This window comes from Lagenorhynchus albirostris, chromosome 3, assembly GCF_949774975.1.
Source record: "Lagenorhynchus albirostris chromosome 3, mLagAlb1.1, whole genome shotgun sequence".
In the NCBI taxonomy this organism is placed as follows: Eukaryota; Metazoa; Chordata; class Mammalia; order Artiodactyla; family Delphinidae; genus Lagenorhynchus; species Lagenorhynchus albirostris.
Window position 1 is genome coordinate 51,551,125 of NC_083097.1, and position 14,850 is coordinate 51,565,974.

Here is a 14,850-nt window from a genome sequence, read left to right on the forward strand (position 1 = left end):
GCACCCTTTCCACAGTGAAATATCTTGCGTCCTCTTCTATGCTAAAGAATTTACATGGAAGGCAAAAGAAGCAGGGGGCAAAAGAGTTGTGGGCCCTGTGACTGAAGGTATGTGGCAGTGGCCAATCTGGACTTCCTTTCTGGCCTTAGAATAGCTGGCTGGTGGCATCTGGGGATATAGCCCCACCAGAAATAACTGAGGCCTTGCATTTAGATGTTACTGAAATACAAGTAGGTGCAATCTCTGAGGAGGGTAATAAGAATGCAACAAGTGGGACTTCCTTGGCCGTCCAGTGGTTGAGACTCTGCGCTTCCACTGCAAGGGGCTCGGGTCTGATCCCTGGTCGGGGAACTAAGATTGCGCGTGCCACTCGGCGCGGCCAAAGAAAAGAATGCAACAAGTTATCGCAATCCTGTACACTACCTGGAAAATTTGGATAATGTAGTGTGGTATTGCAAGGGATAGAGAGTCCTCCTATTGTGAGTTTAACACCAGCTTTTCAGGGAATAGACAACTTCCATCTGAATCATTCTTACAAGCTGAATTTTATTTTTACTAAATTATCTATGTTAAAAAAAAATCTGTGCCTGGTGTGGAATTTCACTCCATCAAGTGTTACAATGACTTTTTCATTTTCATTACAAGCAGGAGATTGAATGTAGGACACGTGTTAGGAAACATGGCAATAAATTAGAATATAATTTACAAAAGCAAAAAAAAAAAGTAACAGTGTACCACATTAATACTGAGTATAAAATATAAGCAACAACTAATCGCAATAATACAAAGGTAATTTCATTCTGTATTATTAAGGATACCTATGTGACATTCACTCAAATAATAAAATTCTTAATGAAATATAGACTCTTTAAGGAGTCCGTTGGGTACGCTTACCTTGCCTTTTTTGGTGGGTCTTATGCCAGTGGCGGATACTGCTCTCGGCCACGGGGTACCAGTTTCCTTGGGGTTCCCTAAGTAGCCTATATATATTTTGGAGGGCCAGCCATGGTGGCTCAGCATCTGCCAACAATCCTGTTGTCATCATTTAGGAATAGAGCACCATGTAGCCACGTGGTTGACAACAGAGTAGCAGCAGTACTGTGATGTGCTGTGGAATATGACTTTTCCTCACTCAGGTTTAAATTCAAGGCCAATTGAAAATTTAGTCCTGTTACACATCCTGTGTTTGGTTCCTTCTAGAAAGGTAATCTGATGCTGTCCCCGGGAGTTCTCTGTCCCCTGGTCTTGGTGCCGTTGCACACCCTAGAGGGACATGTCTGCCCTCCTCTTCTAGCACCAGTTGGGGTGCTGCACGGGACTCAGGGGTATGGCCCTCACCATGTTAGTTCCCGGGTGAGGGGAAAAGTAGCCTTTAGTCAGTAATGTAAGGAATCTGTTTGAAATAAAAACATAAGCTGATATTTACGTTGGAGAAAAGCAGATCCCGATAGCAAACCTATGCCTAAAATGCCAGCGAAACCAACCATCTTTTGTTCGCTTATTTTATTTCACCAGGGCACATTAGCACCAAGTTAAGTGCTCTTTGCAAGGGGCCAAAGGAAGCCAGTGCTGGGGTCGTGCTGCTTGTGGCTGCCTGCCCTTCACTGATGGCTGAGGTGGCACTTGGGCTGTCTTTTCCAAGGCAGCAGACACTGGGGTCCTGGCCACTCTTGTCTACTGTCAATCGCTCTCTCTGGAAACTCAGGGACATGAGCTGTGGTGCTGAGAGAGAAAGCAGGCGAGGAGACTCAGATGAGGGCGACTGAGCACACAGAGCAATGAACGTCCCGTGCTGACTGTCCACAGCAAACCTGACAGTTTGGTTTTGAAGTCTGTGAGTCTCCCTTTCTGAAAAAACCTAATCAACCACTTTAGGTTATGGTGTATGTGATACACCTGACATGTTGTTTCAGAGCACAGCGATGGATTTAAGTCAAATGTACTCTTTAACTGCAAGTAGCAGCTTTACAAAGTAGCCGTTTGGTTTGAGTTTGAGGTGTTGGTGTCGCAAGGTGCACTCATGTGTAGGACACAAAACACATTCAAGATCCTGCTGCACGTGTTCAAGTACAAAATATTCATATAAGCAAGTACCCTCTTTTTTTTTTCTCTTTTTAAAAATCTCACTGTCAAATCTCTTGATGAGTGTGATGTGGACTGGGAAAATGTGAGCTTAGTTTAATTTAGGTGGACTTGATTCTAGAATTTGACTTGCCCAAGAAATCGGGTTTCACATTTAATTGCCATTCAGAGTATCCATAAAAAATACAAAATACTTGGTTGAGTGACTATTAAATGATGCTTTATGATCTCTAGTCTTCATGAGTTTTTCTTCTTTGGTTATTATCCCTTGCCTACTTTAAAACTCATAGAAATAGCACATCTATGTGCAAGCACACTCATCTACCCACACACTCAAAAGCGCTCGCACACACACACACTTGTTCTCATATAAATAAATGCCCTTCTGCCATATCAAAGAAGGGACATCTGGAACCCATCATAATTGTCAGCAAAAGGGTCTGCCTGGTTGTCACTGAGCCAGTCTATCTTCTGCATGGTATCATCTCAGCAAGCTCAACATGCATATGCAACAATCCAATAGGGCAGAAGCCGTTCTGTGGCTGGAGAGGATGTAAACACAAGTGAGTTGGGGTGACTCAAATAAGAACTGAGGCATCCTGTGTGATGGCAGCAAAAGGCCTGGTACTTCAGTCTCTACCATACCCCAGGTCTGGCTTCTGCATGAAATTGAAATGTTTTTCTCTTAAAGTTTTAATGGAAATCTCAGCTTCACTTGCACAATGGCAAGTTAGCCACAGTCTTTTAGCAGTGAATTTATAGACTTGCACAGCTGCAGTAACTGATGCACTGCTTTAAACTAAGTCCTTCATTGTTGTTCAGTTTAATATCGTTGATATATGGCTCACAGCAGTGTTCAGAACAGGGGGATTATTCCTAAGGAAATTAAGTGGAATGAAGAAAAATAATACAAACTTTCATTACTTTTGATTTATAATTGCTCCTTAAATTACAGTTCAAAGCCCGTTTTAGAATTTAAATCGTGGTGCTGTTGTAGTGATAAAGTATAGTAAATATTTTTAAGCTATGACTTAAGATTTCTGAATCTTCTTTACTTCCATAGTTGACCAAGTCAAAACAGCTACATTTTAAACAGTTTTAAATACAAATGGATTCAGTGTCATTGCTAAGTCCATAATAAAAATTATCTTAATGGTCCAAGGAGGTAAACAGGCTATTGGATTTACTCGAAAGAACACAAACGTTCCACAGTAAACAAGTCTCCCTGTGTTGTTTGGATCTCTCCAATCTGGCATTCCCTCCTAATACCGTGTCCAGCACTTTGGATCAAAAAATCCCACTTCACAGAAGTTAAAATAATATTGAAATCCTGTCAGCTAGGGCTGACCAGTGGTTACGTTTTCCACAGGGTAATGCATTTGCAAGGACATCAATCCTCTTCCTCTGGGTGGCTCTCTGTGATGGATGCATTTCCACGATGAAATGACAAGGCGCTCTCTCTGGCTTTCCATGGGTCAGTGTCCTTGGCAGGTCTTACAACACATCTGTCTGAAGTATGCTCTACTGCAGAATTTGAACTTCAGCACCAGTGGGCAATAAGCCACTTTGTTCACATCTTTGCACTCTAATGAGTGAGGGCAGAAAAGGGAAAACAATTAGAGGCACAAAAACAAGTACATAAACAATGAGCCTGGATGTTCAGCAAGGACCACCCCCCCCCCACCCCCACCCCATCCCGCCTCCTTGGGCCAGTGCACCTTGGCTTTCACATCCATGTGGTTTTTGTTTTTGTTTTCAAGCATACCCTGTCTGGTACACCCTACCAGAAATAGTTTTTTGATACATTTTAACACAAATTAAAAAAAAATGATTGCAAGGCTTTTCTCCCAGACTTTTATAAGTATGGTGTATGCCCACTGTGTCTTGAAAGAATTACCATTTGTTGGGATAAGTGATCACTTTAGACAGCTTGGAAACATGAGTCATTTTTCTTACAGCGCTTTTATTGCTTCTTTCTCAAGGGTTATTTTATTCAGCAGTGCAAGGTTATCCAAAATCAAACATGAGTTGCATTGTTTGATACCAAAGTACACATGTCCCAGGAGAATCTCTGCATCTGTGGGGTGTGGGGATGGGCCTCGGTGAATGAAAAGGATTGCTGACAGTGGCCTAGATTCAGCAACTACACTAGACAAAGAGGAAAACTTTGAGGGGTTGGCCTCAAATGGCAGCAGTCTGTGGGTTATGGAAACATGTAGAAATGTCTTTTTTTAATTTGGAAGTGAGACATGGCCTTCTTTTTTCCTATGTGTGTTTTCTCCTCAGTACTAGAATTGCCACAGTTGAAGTCTGCTGTTCTTGCAGTCAGAAGGTGAATAAATGATTCTTTCTCCACCTCCCGTTGAGGCTGGTTGCACAAGATGGGGCTGAGGGGCCACTGCAGAAAAAGAGACTGACCTTTGATTCTCAGAAACCCCTGCCACCCCATACAACGTCACTACTGCTAATAGTGATATTCCTCTCCAGTCCTCTCTTCAATTTTATCTGGGGATTTTAAAATACTTTGTAAATCTAGTAATTACATTTGCCTTCCAGAATTAAAGTTCCACCCTCATTTTTCCAGGTGGTTATACTGAAGCATCCTGGGTAAACTGTTTAAGGTAATTAGAATCAGGCAGAACACTGGGAAATGTTCAGTGTAACAGTGTTGTTGTTGCTTCCTTGTTTATTTTTCCTGGCTTCAGAAATCCACTGAAGTTCTAAGAGATCATGTACATGGTACATGAGCCATATGGTAAACATGGAAAATTAAATGCAAAGAAATGGGAAAGTTTCCAGTTCTTATTATTAAAAAGTAAGGAAACAATTTTATTGATCTCACTTTCAAGGCTCTTTTGGTGAAAGACTGAAAATTTTAAACTGTAACCCTTACTCCTCTGAAAGCATAAGTTCTGCCACCATCGAACTCCCTTACTTGAAATTTGATTTACAAAGAGAATAACAGAAATTTGAATAGAAACTTTCTACACTAAGATTTTCAATAAATTTAAGTTTTGGCTGAAAGAAGGTAGGAGAGACATTAAAAATTTCTTTAAACTTTGTACTAAAAAAGAAGAAACTGGATGATATTTGGTGAATCAAGCCTGAATTTTAGGTGAAAATATCTCCATATATTTTATTTTATTTTTTCCATATATTTTATTTTATTTTAAAATTAATTAATTAAAAATGTTTTCTGGCTGCATTGGGTCTTCGTTGCTGCACATGGGCTTTCTCTAGTTGCAGCAAGCAGGGGCTACTCTTTCATTGCAGTGCACGGGCTTCTCATTGCAGTGGCTTCTCTTGTTGTGGAGCATGGGCTCTAGGTGCATGGGCTTCAGTAGTTGTGGCGCACAGGCTCAGTAGTTGTGGCTCACGGGCTCTAGAGTTCAAGCTCAGTAGTTGTGGTGCCTGGGCTTAGTTGCTCCGTGGCATGTGGGATCTTCCTGGATTAGGGTTCAAACCCATGTCTGCTGCATTGGCAGGCAGATTCTTAACCACTGTGCCACCAGGGAAGTCCCCATATATTTTAATTTGGAAATCACCTGTTATTTTTTTCCCCCTCTCTGTCATGACCAGTGAAAAGTAACCAAAAAAAGTTTAGACTAAGAATATTTTTGTGGGAAAAAAAAGTTGTATCAGTGTTACCTAGAGGAATATATTGTCCAGATAATGCATTCATTAAAATGATGAGAAAAGCTAAGCATAAAGGATGAGGACAGCTGACACATATCACTCATCTTTAATTTCAAATCACCATCCTAATGGGGCAGCCCTCCAGCGGAGACTACCACTGTCATGCTCTCTTAACAGGGCTTGGTGGGACTGCTTAAAGTATCAAATAAACTTTGGCTTTGGTCTATTTTGCTAAAATATAAAAATGATTTAGTTGATAAATGGATAGAGGACGACCGGTTGTTTTAATAGTACAAGGAAATAAAATTAGAAGCCAGACTGCTGGGTTTAAGCCCAGCTTTACCATTTATGAACTTTATGACTCTGAACAAATTGCTTAACTTCTCTGTGCCTAAGAGGTTAAGCATTCTTATCTGTGAATAGGGAAGATGAGTGTTCCCACTCCCGCATGTAGCATGTGTATCCTATGATATCACCTAGCTCAGTGCATAAAATGGTCATTGGCTCTCAGTAAGTGTAATATACTGAATTACTATTATCATTATCACTATTAGTTATTATTACTACCTGATGAGAGTAAGTTGTGCTCTGAATTTCTCAACAAGGATGCAATATTTAGATCACTACTGAGAAAATGCTGCCCTATAGACACAAGTCAGTTTGAAGACAAAACAAAGAAGAATATTTCCTGAGGTACAACTTTTTTGGGAGATTCATTACTCCATTTTTGGAAGAGTTTCTGAACCAGGAAAATTCTGAGATGAGCAAAATACAAGAAAATTCACAGATTTTTCTTTTGGATTTAGACTTTAGAATCTGATTAAATAGTAGACAATAAATAATGAATAAAATAAAATATTCATAAATTATTTCTTCCTCCAACCACCCCCTCCATCCACCCATTCAGGCTATTAAATACTCAGGGATTCAGCTCCTTAGGTAGGTGCTGTAAATGAGAAGCCTCCCTTGCATGCAGAGGCCCCAGCACAGCCCTTCAGCTAAGAGCAGTGTCCAGTCTAGGGGCCAGCTGGAGGCCAGCTGCCAGGGTATCCCCCTCTGAACGTCCCAATACCTCTTTTAAGTTTGTTCTCAGCTAACCTGACTCCAAGTAACTTGAATGAAAGCAGGAATTCATTTGGGCCCTAGGAGCAGGATCAAGCTTAGGGAGGTAAGGACTGCTTATGTGTGTCCCAGGACTTGAGAGCACCAGTGGTGAGGGGTGGCAGATCTGGGGGTGAATTCTGGCACTACCTCCTCCCAGCATTTGTTTGTCCTTGGCCAAGTGACTTCACCTCTCTAAATCTCAGTTTCCTCATCTGTGAAATGAAGCCCATAGGATGTTGTGAGGCTTGTATGAAGTAACACCTATAGCACATGTGTGGCCCTGGCACAGAGTGAACACTCAGTTTATCAGCTCTTGTTACTGTTACCAATAACACATCGGAGAACAACCATCCTGTATTATTTCTCCGAGATCCCTGTCAAAATATATATAGGCTCTTCATTGGCACACATAAGCAAATTAATGAAAAGACTTTAACAGAGAGCAGGTAAATTATGATGAGGTAGGGAGAGATCTGAGGGAAGATCCAGGGTTGAGGATTGCCAAGAAGATAATGGGCCTTGATGAGATATTAAATGGTGACTCTTGGGCTATACAAGGACACAGCCTTGATGGAGTGTAGGGGGCTCCCATGAAGGTGGGGCCCTGAGGAAGGTCCCATTCCTACTTCTTGGTTTTGCTGTCTAGGGACTGCCTAGACTGGAAGAGTCAGTCTTCAGAGTGATGAAAACCTACTCACCAATGACTGGTCTTACATTCTTCAGATCTTTTAACTCCATGAGAGATTAATCTAGTAATAACATTAAAAATAATTTATCAAGTGCTTCGTATGTGCCTGGCATTGCCTTAGGCAGTTTTACATATTTATATACATTTAATCATTTTAAGTATATAAAATGTCAGCTTTACACTTATGGCAAAACTGAAGCTCAAAAAGGTTACGTACGAAACTCACTATGGGTCACACAGCCAGCTGGTCTAAGAAGTGGGACCAGAACTAAGGTTTGTCTGACTCCAAACTCTATTTTGGCAGCATTCTTGGCATCTTACTGCAAAAAGGTTTCTGCCTGTCGATACTTCTTATTCTTGGCTGATAGCCCTGGTAATTCAGTCTTTGGGGACATCCTTATCAGGAGGTTTGCTCTGCCACCTTAGAGAAGGGGTAAATTTTTTTTGAAAGGGGGCTTCTAGGTCATGGGCACTCAGAATAGCCTGAATACATTTCTCCAACTACCCCTTTCTCCCTAGATTTTGTAAAATTACACGAGTGAAAGGTCATTTTAACACACCTAGAAGTTTTAAAGCCCCATCATTACAGAAAGCTGAGTGTAATCTTAAAAATATCAGTACAAACTTTAAATTATACTGGTGCATTCAGCCCATGTGTCACTTTTTTATTTAAAGAGGACTAACCTGATAAGCCCTTGGATTGACTCACTGACATTTTGCTGATGTACGTAGTTGTGAGGCCTTAATTATAAAACTTACCGTTTACTAGTCTGTCTGCCTCATCCCCAAAGCCCATTTAAAATATTAAATAGCCTTTTCATTCCTACCCTTCAGCCAATACACAATACAGGTTACATTTGTGATAAAACCATTCTGGAAACGTTGTGCATAAATTAAATCACATTTTCCCATTGAAATCAAAACAATAACAGACATGTTTTGATTGAATTTCTGAATGATCCTCAGTTGGTAATGATTTCTAGCTGATATCTAAAATATCTAAATATTGGTTTCTCTATACCCAAGTAATACATAATCTGCACATAAACAATTATACTAGGAGAGTTACTGAAAGGAATCCTTTAGTTCAAGTAGAATTTTTTGTAATAACATAATCACTTTGTAACTGATCTATTTTGAAGGTTTGATCTTTACTATCACGTTTTTTTCACACAGATACACTTGTATCTACTGTTTTTTAAGTAGCAGAATCTGAGCCAGCAGGGTCAAAGATTTTAAGATGAAGGAGCCCGATTTTCTCTTCTACTAACTTCATGTACCAGTTAAGTACTCTCTAGGGAGGAGAATGACAAGACACTCTTTCTACCTTTTTTCTTCAGAGTCTATCAGAAGGATGAGAGGTCCTTACTGTGTGGTTTCTAGGAAATATTTTGTGGACCTAACTAGTCTCTCCTTTTTTTACATCTCCTCTCACCTCCCTGCCTGAAAATAAAGTTTCACTTTATCCAAGGCTAGAGATTTCTGGTGGGAATGACAATTTATGGACTATTCCTACATTTTCTCAGAGAGGCTTAGGGATGTATCAAGGGCTGAAAGCCAGCTCGTAGGCCATACGATGTGAACTAGACCCATGATTAGAATCTTAAGCAACTTGCCAGGTATGCTGGAGTGGATCTCACTGGTAATCTGGGTTCTGGTAGAGTTGAATGATAAAATTAGACAACCTGTTTCATAGGCAACACATGAATCTACTTATCATTGAAGTGCCAGTGAGTTTTTCCCCAGATGCTTTACATTAATATTTCAAAACTCTGACCTAAAAGACATGATTTCAAAATACACTGAACATAGGCTTATGAATTTAGAATGCAATTGGATGGGGATTTATTGTGACTTTGATGGCTTGACTTAATCCATGGAGTATAAGAGCAACTGTATTTCTGTAAATAAACTGTATCCATTTCAGAAAATGTTGCCAAGCCTGCCTAAATCATATCAATGGAGGAGTTGGGATACAGAGGGACATAGCCTTCCATGACCAAGTTGGACCATTCAGCATCTTTCTTTGGAGAATGCATGTTCTCTGTGCCTGTAAGTTCTTTCTGAAATTCAGAGGGAGAGCACAGTAAGCAGAGTTTTGACTCTCACCTACAGGTTTATCCTTTGGATTACAAAAGTACAACCAGCTGTACCTCTGTCAAACTGCCCATGGAGACGCAGAGCCTGGTGAGAAGTGAAATGGTGGCAAAGGCTGCGCATGTGCATGTGTGGTGCAGGAGTTGGGGGCGGGGGATGTGAACTCAGCATACTTTTCCTGATGAAACTGTACCTGAGTCCTTGATATTTTACATATTCAAACTGGAAAAGGATGAAATAACATGTTTTGCCTAGGAACCTGACAGTATTCATTGCAGTGGGAACAGTCCACTGACTTTTTACCCTTGAAGCAAGGTGGTGTCAACTATGGAACTTTATTCTGATTCCATCCTACCATGGACTAAGCCACTTCTTTCTCTCCTTTGCTTTCTTGGTTTCTTCTTACTCAGTCTTATTCCCTGGATGCCACCCACAGTCAAATTGAGGTGCTTTGATCCCAATGCAAATCCAGGGTTCCCTCCAAACCAGACAGTTGGGAACATAACCCTGAATGCTAAGGTAGATTATGACCATTTTAAAAACTGGCAACAAAAATGTCTGGTCTTCCTCACCTCCTTGAAATCACAGTTCAAATGACCTTCACCATTCATTCCTTTCACTGGTTTTAATACATCAGAAGCCATCTTAAAACCCATATTCAGTAGCTGTTTTGTTCCATGGATCTCAGGAGGTTTCTGGAGCTGCTTAGGCTCTCTCAAAATCATGTACTTGAGGGAGACTGAGACCTGCCAAAGCCACCGTTAGACAACCGGTAGACAACCTGGTCTGGTAAACCAATGTATACTAACCACACCTTTCCTGCTCATCTTTCCACACCATGAATCATTATTTGGCAGCAATAACTACTAGATGACAGAGTGCCTTGTGCTATTCAGAAGCTGAAAAGACTCACCAAACTACAAGGTAACCTGAAACTGAATAAAGATGAATAAAGTGGAATTTGGGATAGAAATTCAGGTGAGCTTGAGTACGTTAGTCTCAGCTGCCCGATGTACTTTAAAAAATTACTGAGTAGTATTTCAAATGCAGTGATACCCAGTGTGTCTATAATTCACTCTTAGCAGCAATGTAGTGTTACCCTCATCAGTGGCAGTCTGTTAAGATCAAGCCTATAATGCCTTCACTCTTAGCCGAAGGCTTTCAGGAATGAAAAGCTAAAGTAGATGTTAAACATGGCAAATTATATCTTCCTTCTTCCTCCTCCTAGTTCCCTCTCAATATTTACTTTTAATTTCTTGATGCTCCACTTCTGATTTTCTTTCTCTTACTATCCTTTGTTGCCTTAACCTTCCATTTATTCAATCAATCTCTATTGTTTATTTTTATTTTTTAAAATGTTATTCAAATTCCACTATTTTATTATGGCTTTCGGGGACTAATGTGCTTAATTTCCATATAGATGCCTAAATTCCTCACCATGATTAATAGTATCCAGTCCCCTAAATCTGAAACTTGGGGGTCATACTGAACATTTCCACATCATATTCTCATCCCTATGTCCAATTGTTCATCAGGATCTTTTTATTCTCCTTTCCATTTTATTCTTTTTTTCCAATTCATTACCCTCTTTTTTTTTTTGCGGTACGGGGGCCTCTCACCGCTGTAGCCTCTCCAGTTGCGGAGCACAGGCTCCGGACGCGCAGGCTCAGCGGCCATGGCTCACGGGCCCAGCCGCTCCGCGGCATGTGGAATCTTCCCGGACCGGGGCACGAACCCGCGTCCCCTCCATCGGCAGGCAGACTCCCAACCACTGTGCCACCAGGGAAGCCCCATTACCCTCTTTTTGATCCTTGCTATATCTGCCTGAGTTCAAGCCTTCATCATCTCTAGCCTGGCCTCTTAGAACAACTTTTTAACTCTTCTCCCACACAAGGCTATCTTCCCTCTGCCCCTTTATACACCGGCCAGCCTAAGTATGTCACTCCCCAATTTCCTTCACTTGTTCCCAGAACTGGTGGATAGAGTCCTAACTTCCTTCCACTGCATACAGGACCCTCCAAATTAAGTCCCTGTCTCTTTCTTTGTAGCCTCATCTCTACTACCTGTTCATATGCCACCCTCTGCAACCATACTGAACTATGTTTGACTCCACAGCCCCGTGACTGCACACAATCACCTTCTGCCAGCAATGCCCAGCATTTCAACATCTTCTTGGCCAACTGTTTCACACCTTCCAGTGCCCTGCTCAAGCTTTCCTTCTCTATGATGCTTCTGCTGAATAACCCCTTCCTCTGTGTACTCATGGTAGTTTCTTTCTACCCCTATTACAGTACTGCCCATATTGTGAAAATTATTGGTTTGCATGTTGCCACCCCTCCTAAACTGTGCTTCCTTTGAGGACAGGAACCTTTCCTAGTCTCAGTGGCTGGCACATGGTAGGTAGGTTTGCTAATTAAATGACTTTATGGTTGGATGACTGGAGAGAACATTTTTTAAACACCACCACCTTGACGAACGGGCAGATAGATATCTATGTGATAAATCAAGTTCAGTAAAATGCTAACGGTAAAATCTAGATGGCGGGTGTCCACTGTAAAATTCTCTCAACTTTGCCGTATGTTTGAAACTTTTTATTATTTTAATAATAAGATATCAGGAGAGGAACCATCTCCTAAACTTCAGTAGTTGAAACAATACCCAAGATTCTATCAGCGGCCCGTGTTACCCGTAAAGATCCCAATGAAAGACTGTATTTTAGATCCCAAGAGAGCTCTGTTAGTCCTACCCTGTCTTGCTTGGAGTAGAGATGAACTAGTTTCTCAATAGCCTCCTTTCCAAGAGTCAAGGGAACCTGATTCCGGTAGAAAAAAAGGGGTCCTCTTCTACGTCCTGCATTAACCAGAACCTGCTCCTTCCCCCACAATTGGACTTGCCTCCCAAGTTCCCCTTTGTAAGAGGCACTTCCTCTCTCCCTGATCGGACTATCAGGTCACTCTCACATTACTTTCATGCAAGAGCCTCTTCTCTTTTAAAATCCATGTTATCTGGCCGTTTCATATCTCTATGGATGACGTTACAACTTCAATCAACTGTTTCATCCTTTTTCTCAGGGTACACGCTGGGTTTTTCCAACCACAGATTACAACTGGCTCATGGACCACTTAGTCTATGAAGCTTGCCTTGATCCAAAATGTTAAAGTCATCAGTCATTCATATGAGCACTCTTAGCACCTGTGTAAACCGCTCCATATAACACATTCTACCTTGCATTTTTAAAAAACGAAGTATCTTTCCCGTAAGACTACGAACTTATAAGTGTTTGGAATTTTCCATAATAAATGGCAGAGGCTGGCCGCAGCAAGCATTCAATAAGTAGCTTCTGATGAAATGAACAGATGGTTTCAGGTATTTAAATATATTCAGTATATACTATTGGGAAGCTAAAGAGAACACAAAACAAGTTACAACAGATATACTGTTTCTACTTTAATTCTAATTTTATAAAAGAGAGTGATCGTGTCTTAAATGAGTCACAGCTTTAGGGAATAACAATTCTAAGATTAGTCATACTTTGCAGGATTAATAATTTCCTAAAAGTTTCCTCCTTTACTGAGAAGGATAAAAATATTGTCCTAACTGCTTACTTCAGATTAATATTAATAAAAGGTGATTTGGCCAGACAGAGATGACTATGAGGTATTTCTCCAAATAATCCAAGAAATATCAGATTAACACCTATCCATTTTAAGAGAATTTCTTTAAGGCAGAAATAAGTGCAGTTGCAAATGATATTCTTCCCACTATAAAAACAGCACTACATTTTCAGCTGCAAAGCTTATGTATGATAATTATCCACTATAGAGAAGCGTTTGGAGAAATTATTAAAACGGCCTAAAATGAAGTTATGAAGATAACTTCAACATATATTATTGTGGGCATGTCAAAAAAGCCAGTTCTGGGACTTCCCTGGTGGTGCAGTGGTTAAGAATCCGCCTGCCAATGCAGGGAACATGGGTTCAATTCCTGGTCTGGGAGCATACCACATTCCGCGGAGCAACTAAGCCCATGTGCCACAACTACTGAACCTGCACTCTAGAGCCCACGAGCCGCAACTACTGAGCCCACGTGCCACAGCGACTAAGCCTGCACACCACAACTACTGAAACCTGCACGCCCTAGAGCCCACGTGCCACAACTACTGAGCCCATGCCCCGCAACTACTGAAGCCTGCACACTCGAGGGCCCGCGTGCCGCAACTACTGAAGCCTGTGCGCCTACAGCCCATGCTCTGCAACAAGAGAAGCCAACACAAGGAGAAGCCCATGCATTGCAACGAAGAGTAACCCCCACTAGCCACAACTAGAGAAAGCCTGTGCTCAGCAACAAAGACCCAACGCAGCCAAAAATAAATAAATAAATATATATTTTAAAAGCCAGTCTTTCAACAACCATTTAGACTTAATCTTTTTCTTTTTAATTTAATTATTTTATTTTATTTTATTTTTGGCTGCGTTGGGTCTTTGTTGTTGCACGCAGGCGTTCTCTAGTTGTGGCGAGCGGGGGCTACTCTTCCTTGCGGTGCACGGGCTTCTAGCTGCGGTGGCTTCTCTTGTTGTAGAGCATGGGCTCCAGGTGCGTGGGCTTCAGTAGTTGTGGCACACGAGCTCAGTAGTTGTGGCTCACGGGCTCTAGAGCACAGGATCAGTAGTTGTGGTGCACGGGCATAGTTGCTCCATGGCATGTTGGGATCTTCCTGGACCAGGGCTTAAACCCGTGTCCCCTGCATTGGCAGGCAGATTCTTAACCACTGCGCCACCAGGGAAGCCCCAAGACTTAATCTTTTGACAGTCATGCCAGAAGTGTCTGTACTTCATAATCACAAGCTCTGTTTTCACGTTAAAATTCCTGATTTTCTTTAACATCTTTATTGGAGTATAATTGCTTTACAATCGTGTGTTAGTTTCTGCTTTATAACAAAGTGAATCAGTTATACATATACATATGTTCCCATAGCTCTTCCCTCTTGCATCTCCCTCCCTTCCACCCTCCCTATCCCACCCCTCTAGGGGGTCACAAACCACCTAGCTGATCTCCCTGTGCTATGCGGCTGCTTCCCACTAGCTATCTACTTCACGTTTGGTAGTGTATATATGTCCATGCCACTCTCTCACTTTGTCACAGCTTAAAATTCCTGATTTTAAAGAGTGAATTACAAATAGCACATAAACGTAGTTGAAAATGACATGCCCTAGGGCTCTTCCAAATCTAGGTTCAAATCCTGA

At 41.4% G+C, this 14,850-nt stretch overlaps 1 protein-coding gene across 1 annotated transcript in view; it reads right to left on the reverse strand.

Annotated features, from left to right (window-relative positions):
- Positions 1-569: 569 nt before the first annotated feature.
- Positions 570-14,850, reverse strand: part of ADAMTS6 (ADAM metallopeptidase with thrombospondin type 1 motif 6) — a 266,740-nt gene continuing 252,459 nt past the window's right edge. The window contains exon 24 of the mRNA XM_060143008.1: positions 570-3,667. Within this exon, the coding sequence (XP_059998991.1) occupies positions 3,558-3,667 (110 nt within the window). The 3' untranslated portion in view covers positions 570-3,557. The remainder of the gene's footprint in view (positions 3,668-14,850) is intronic.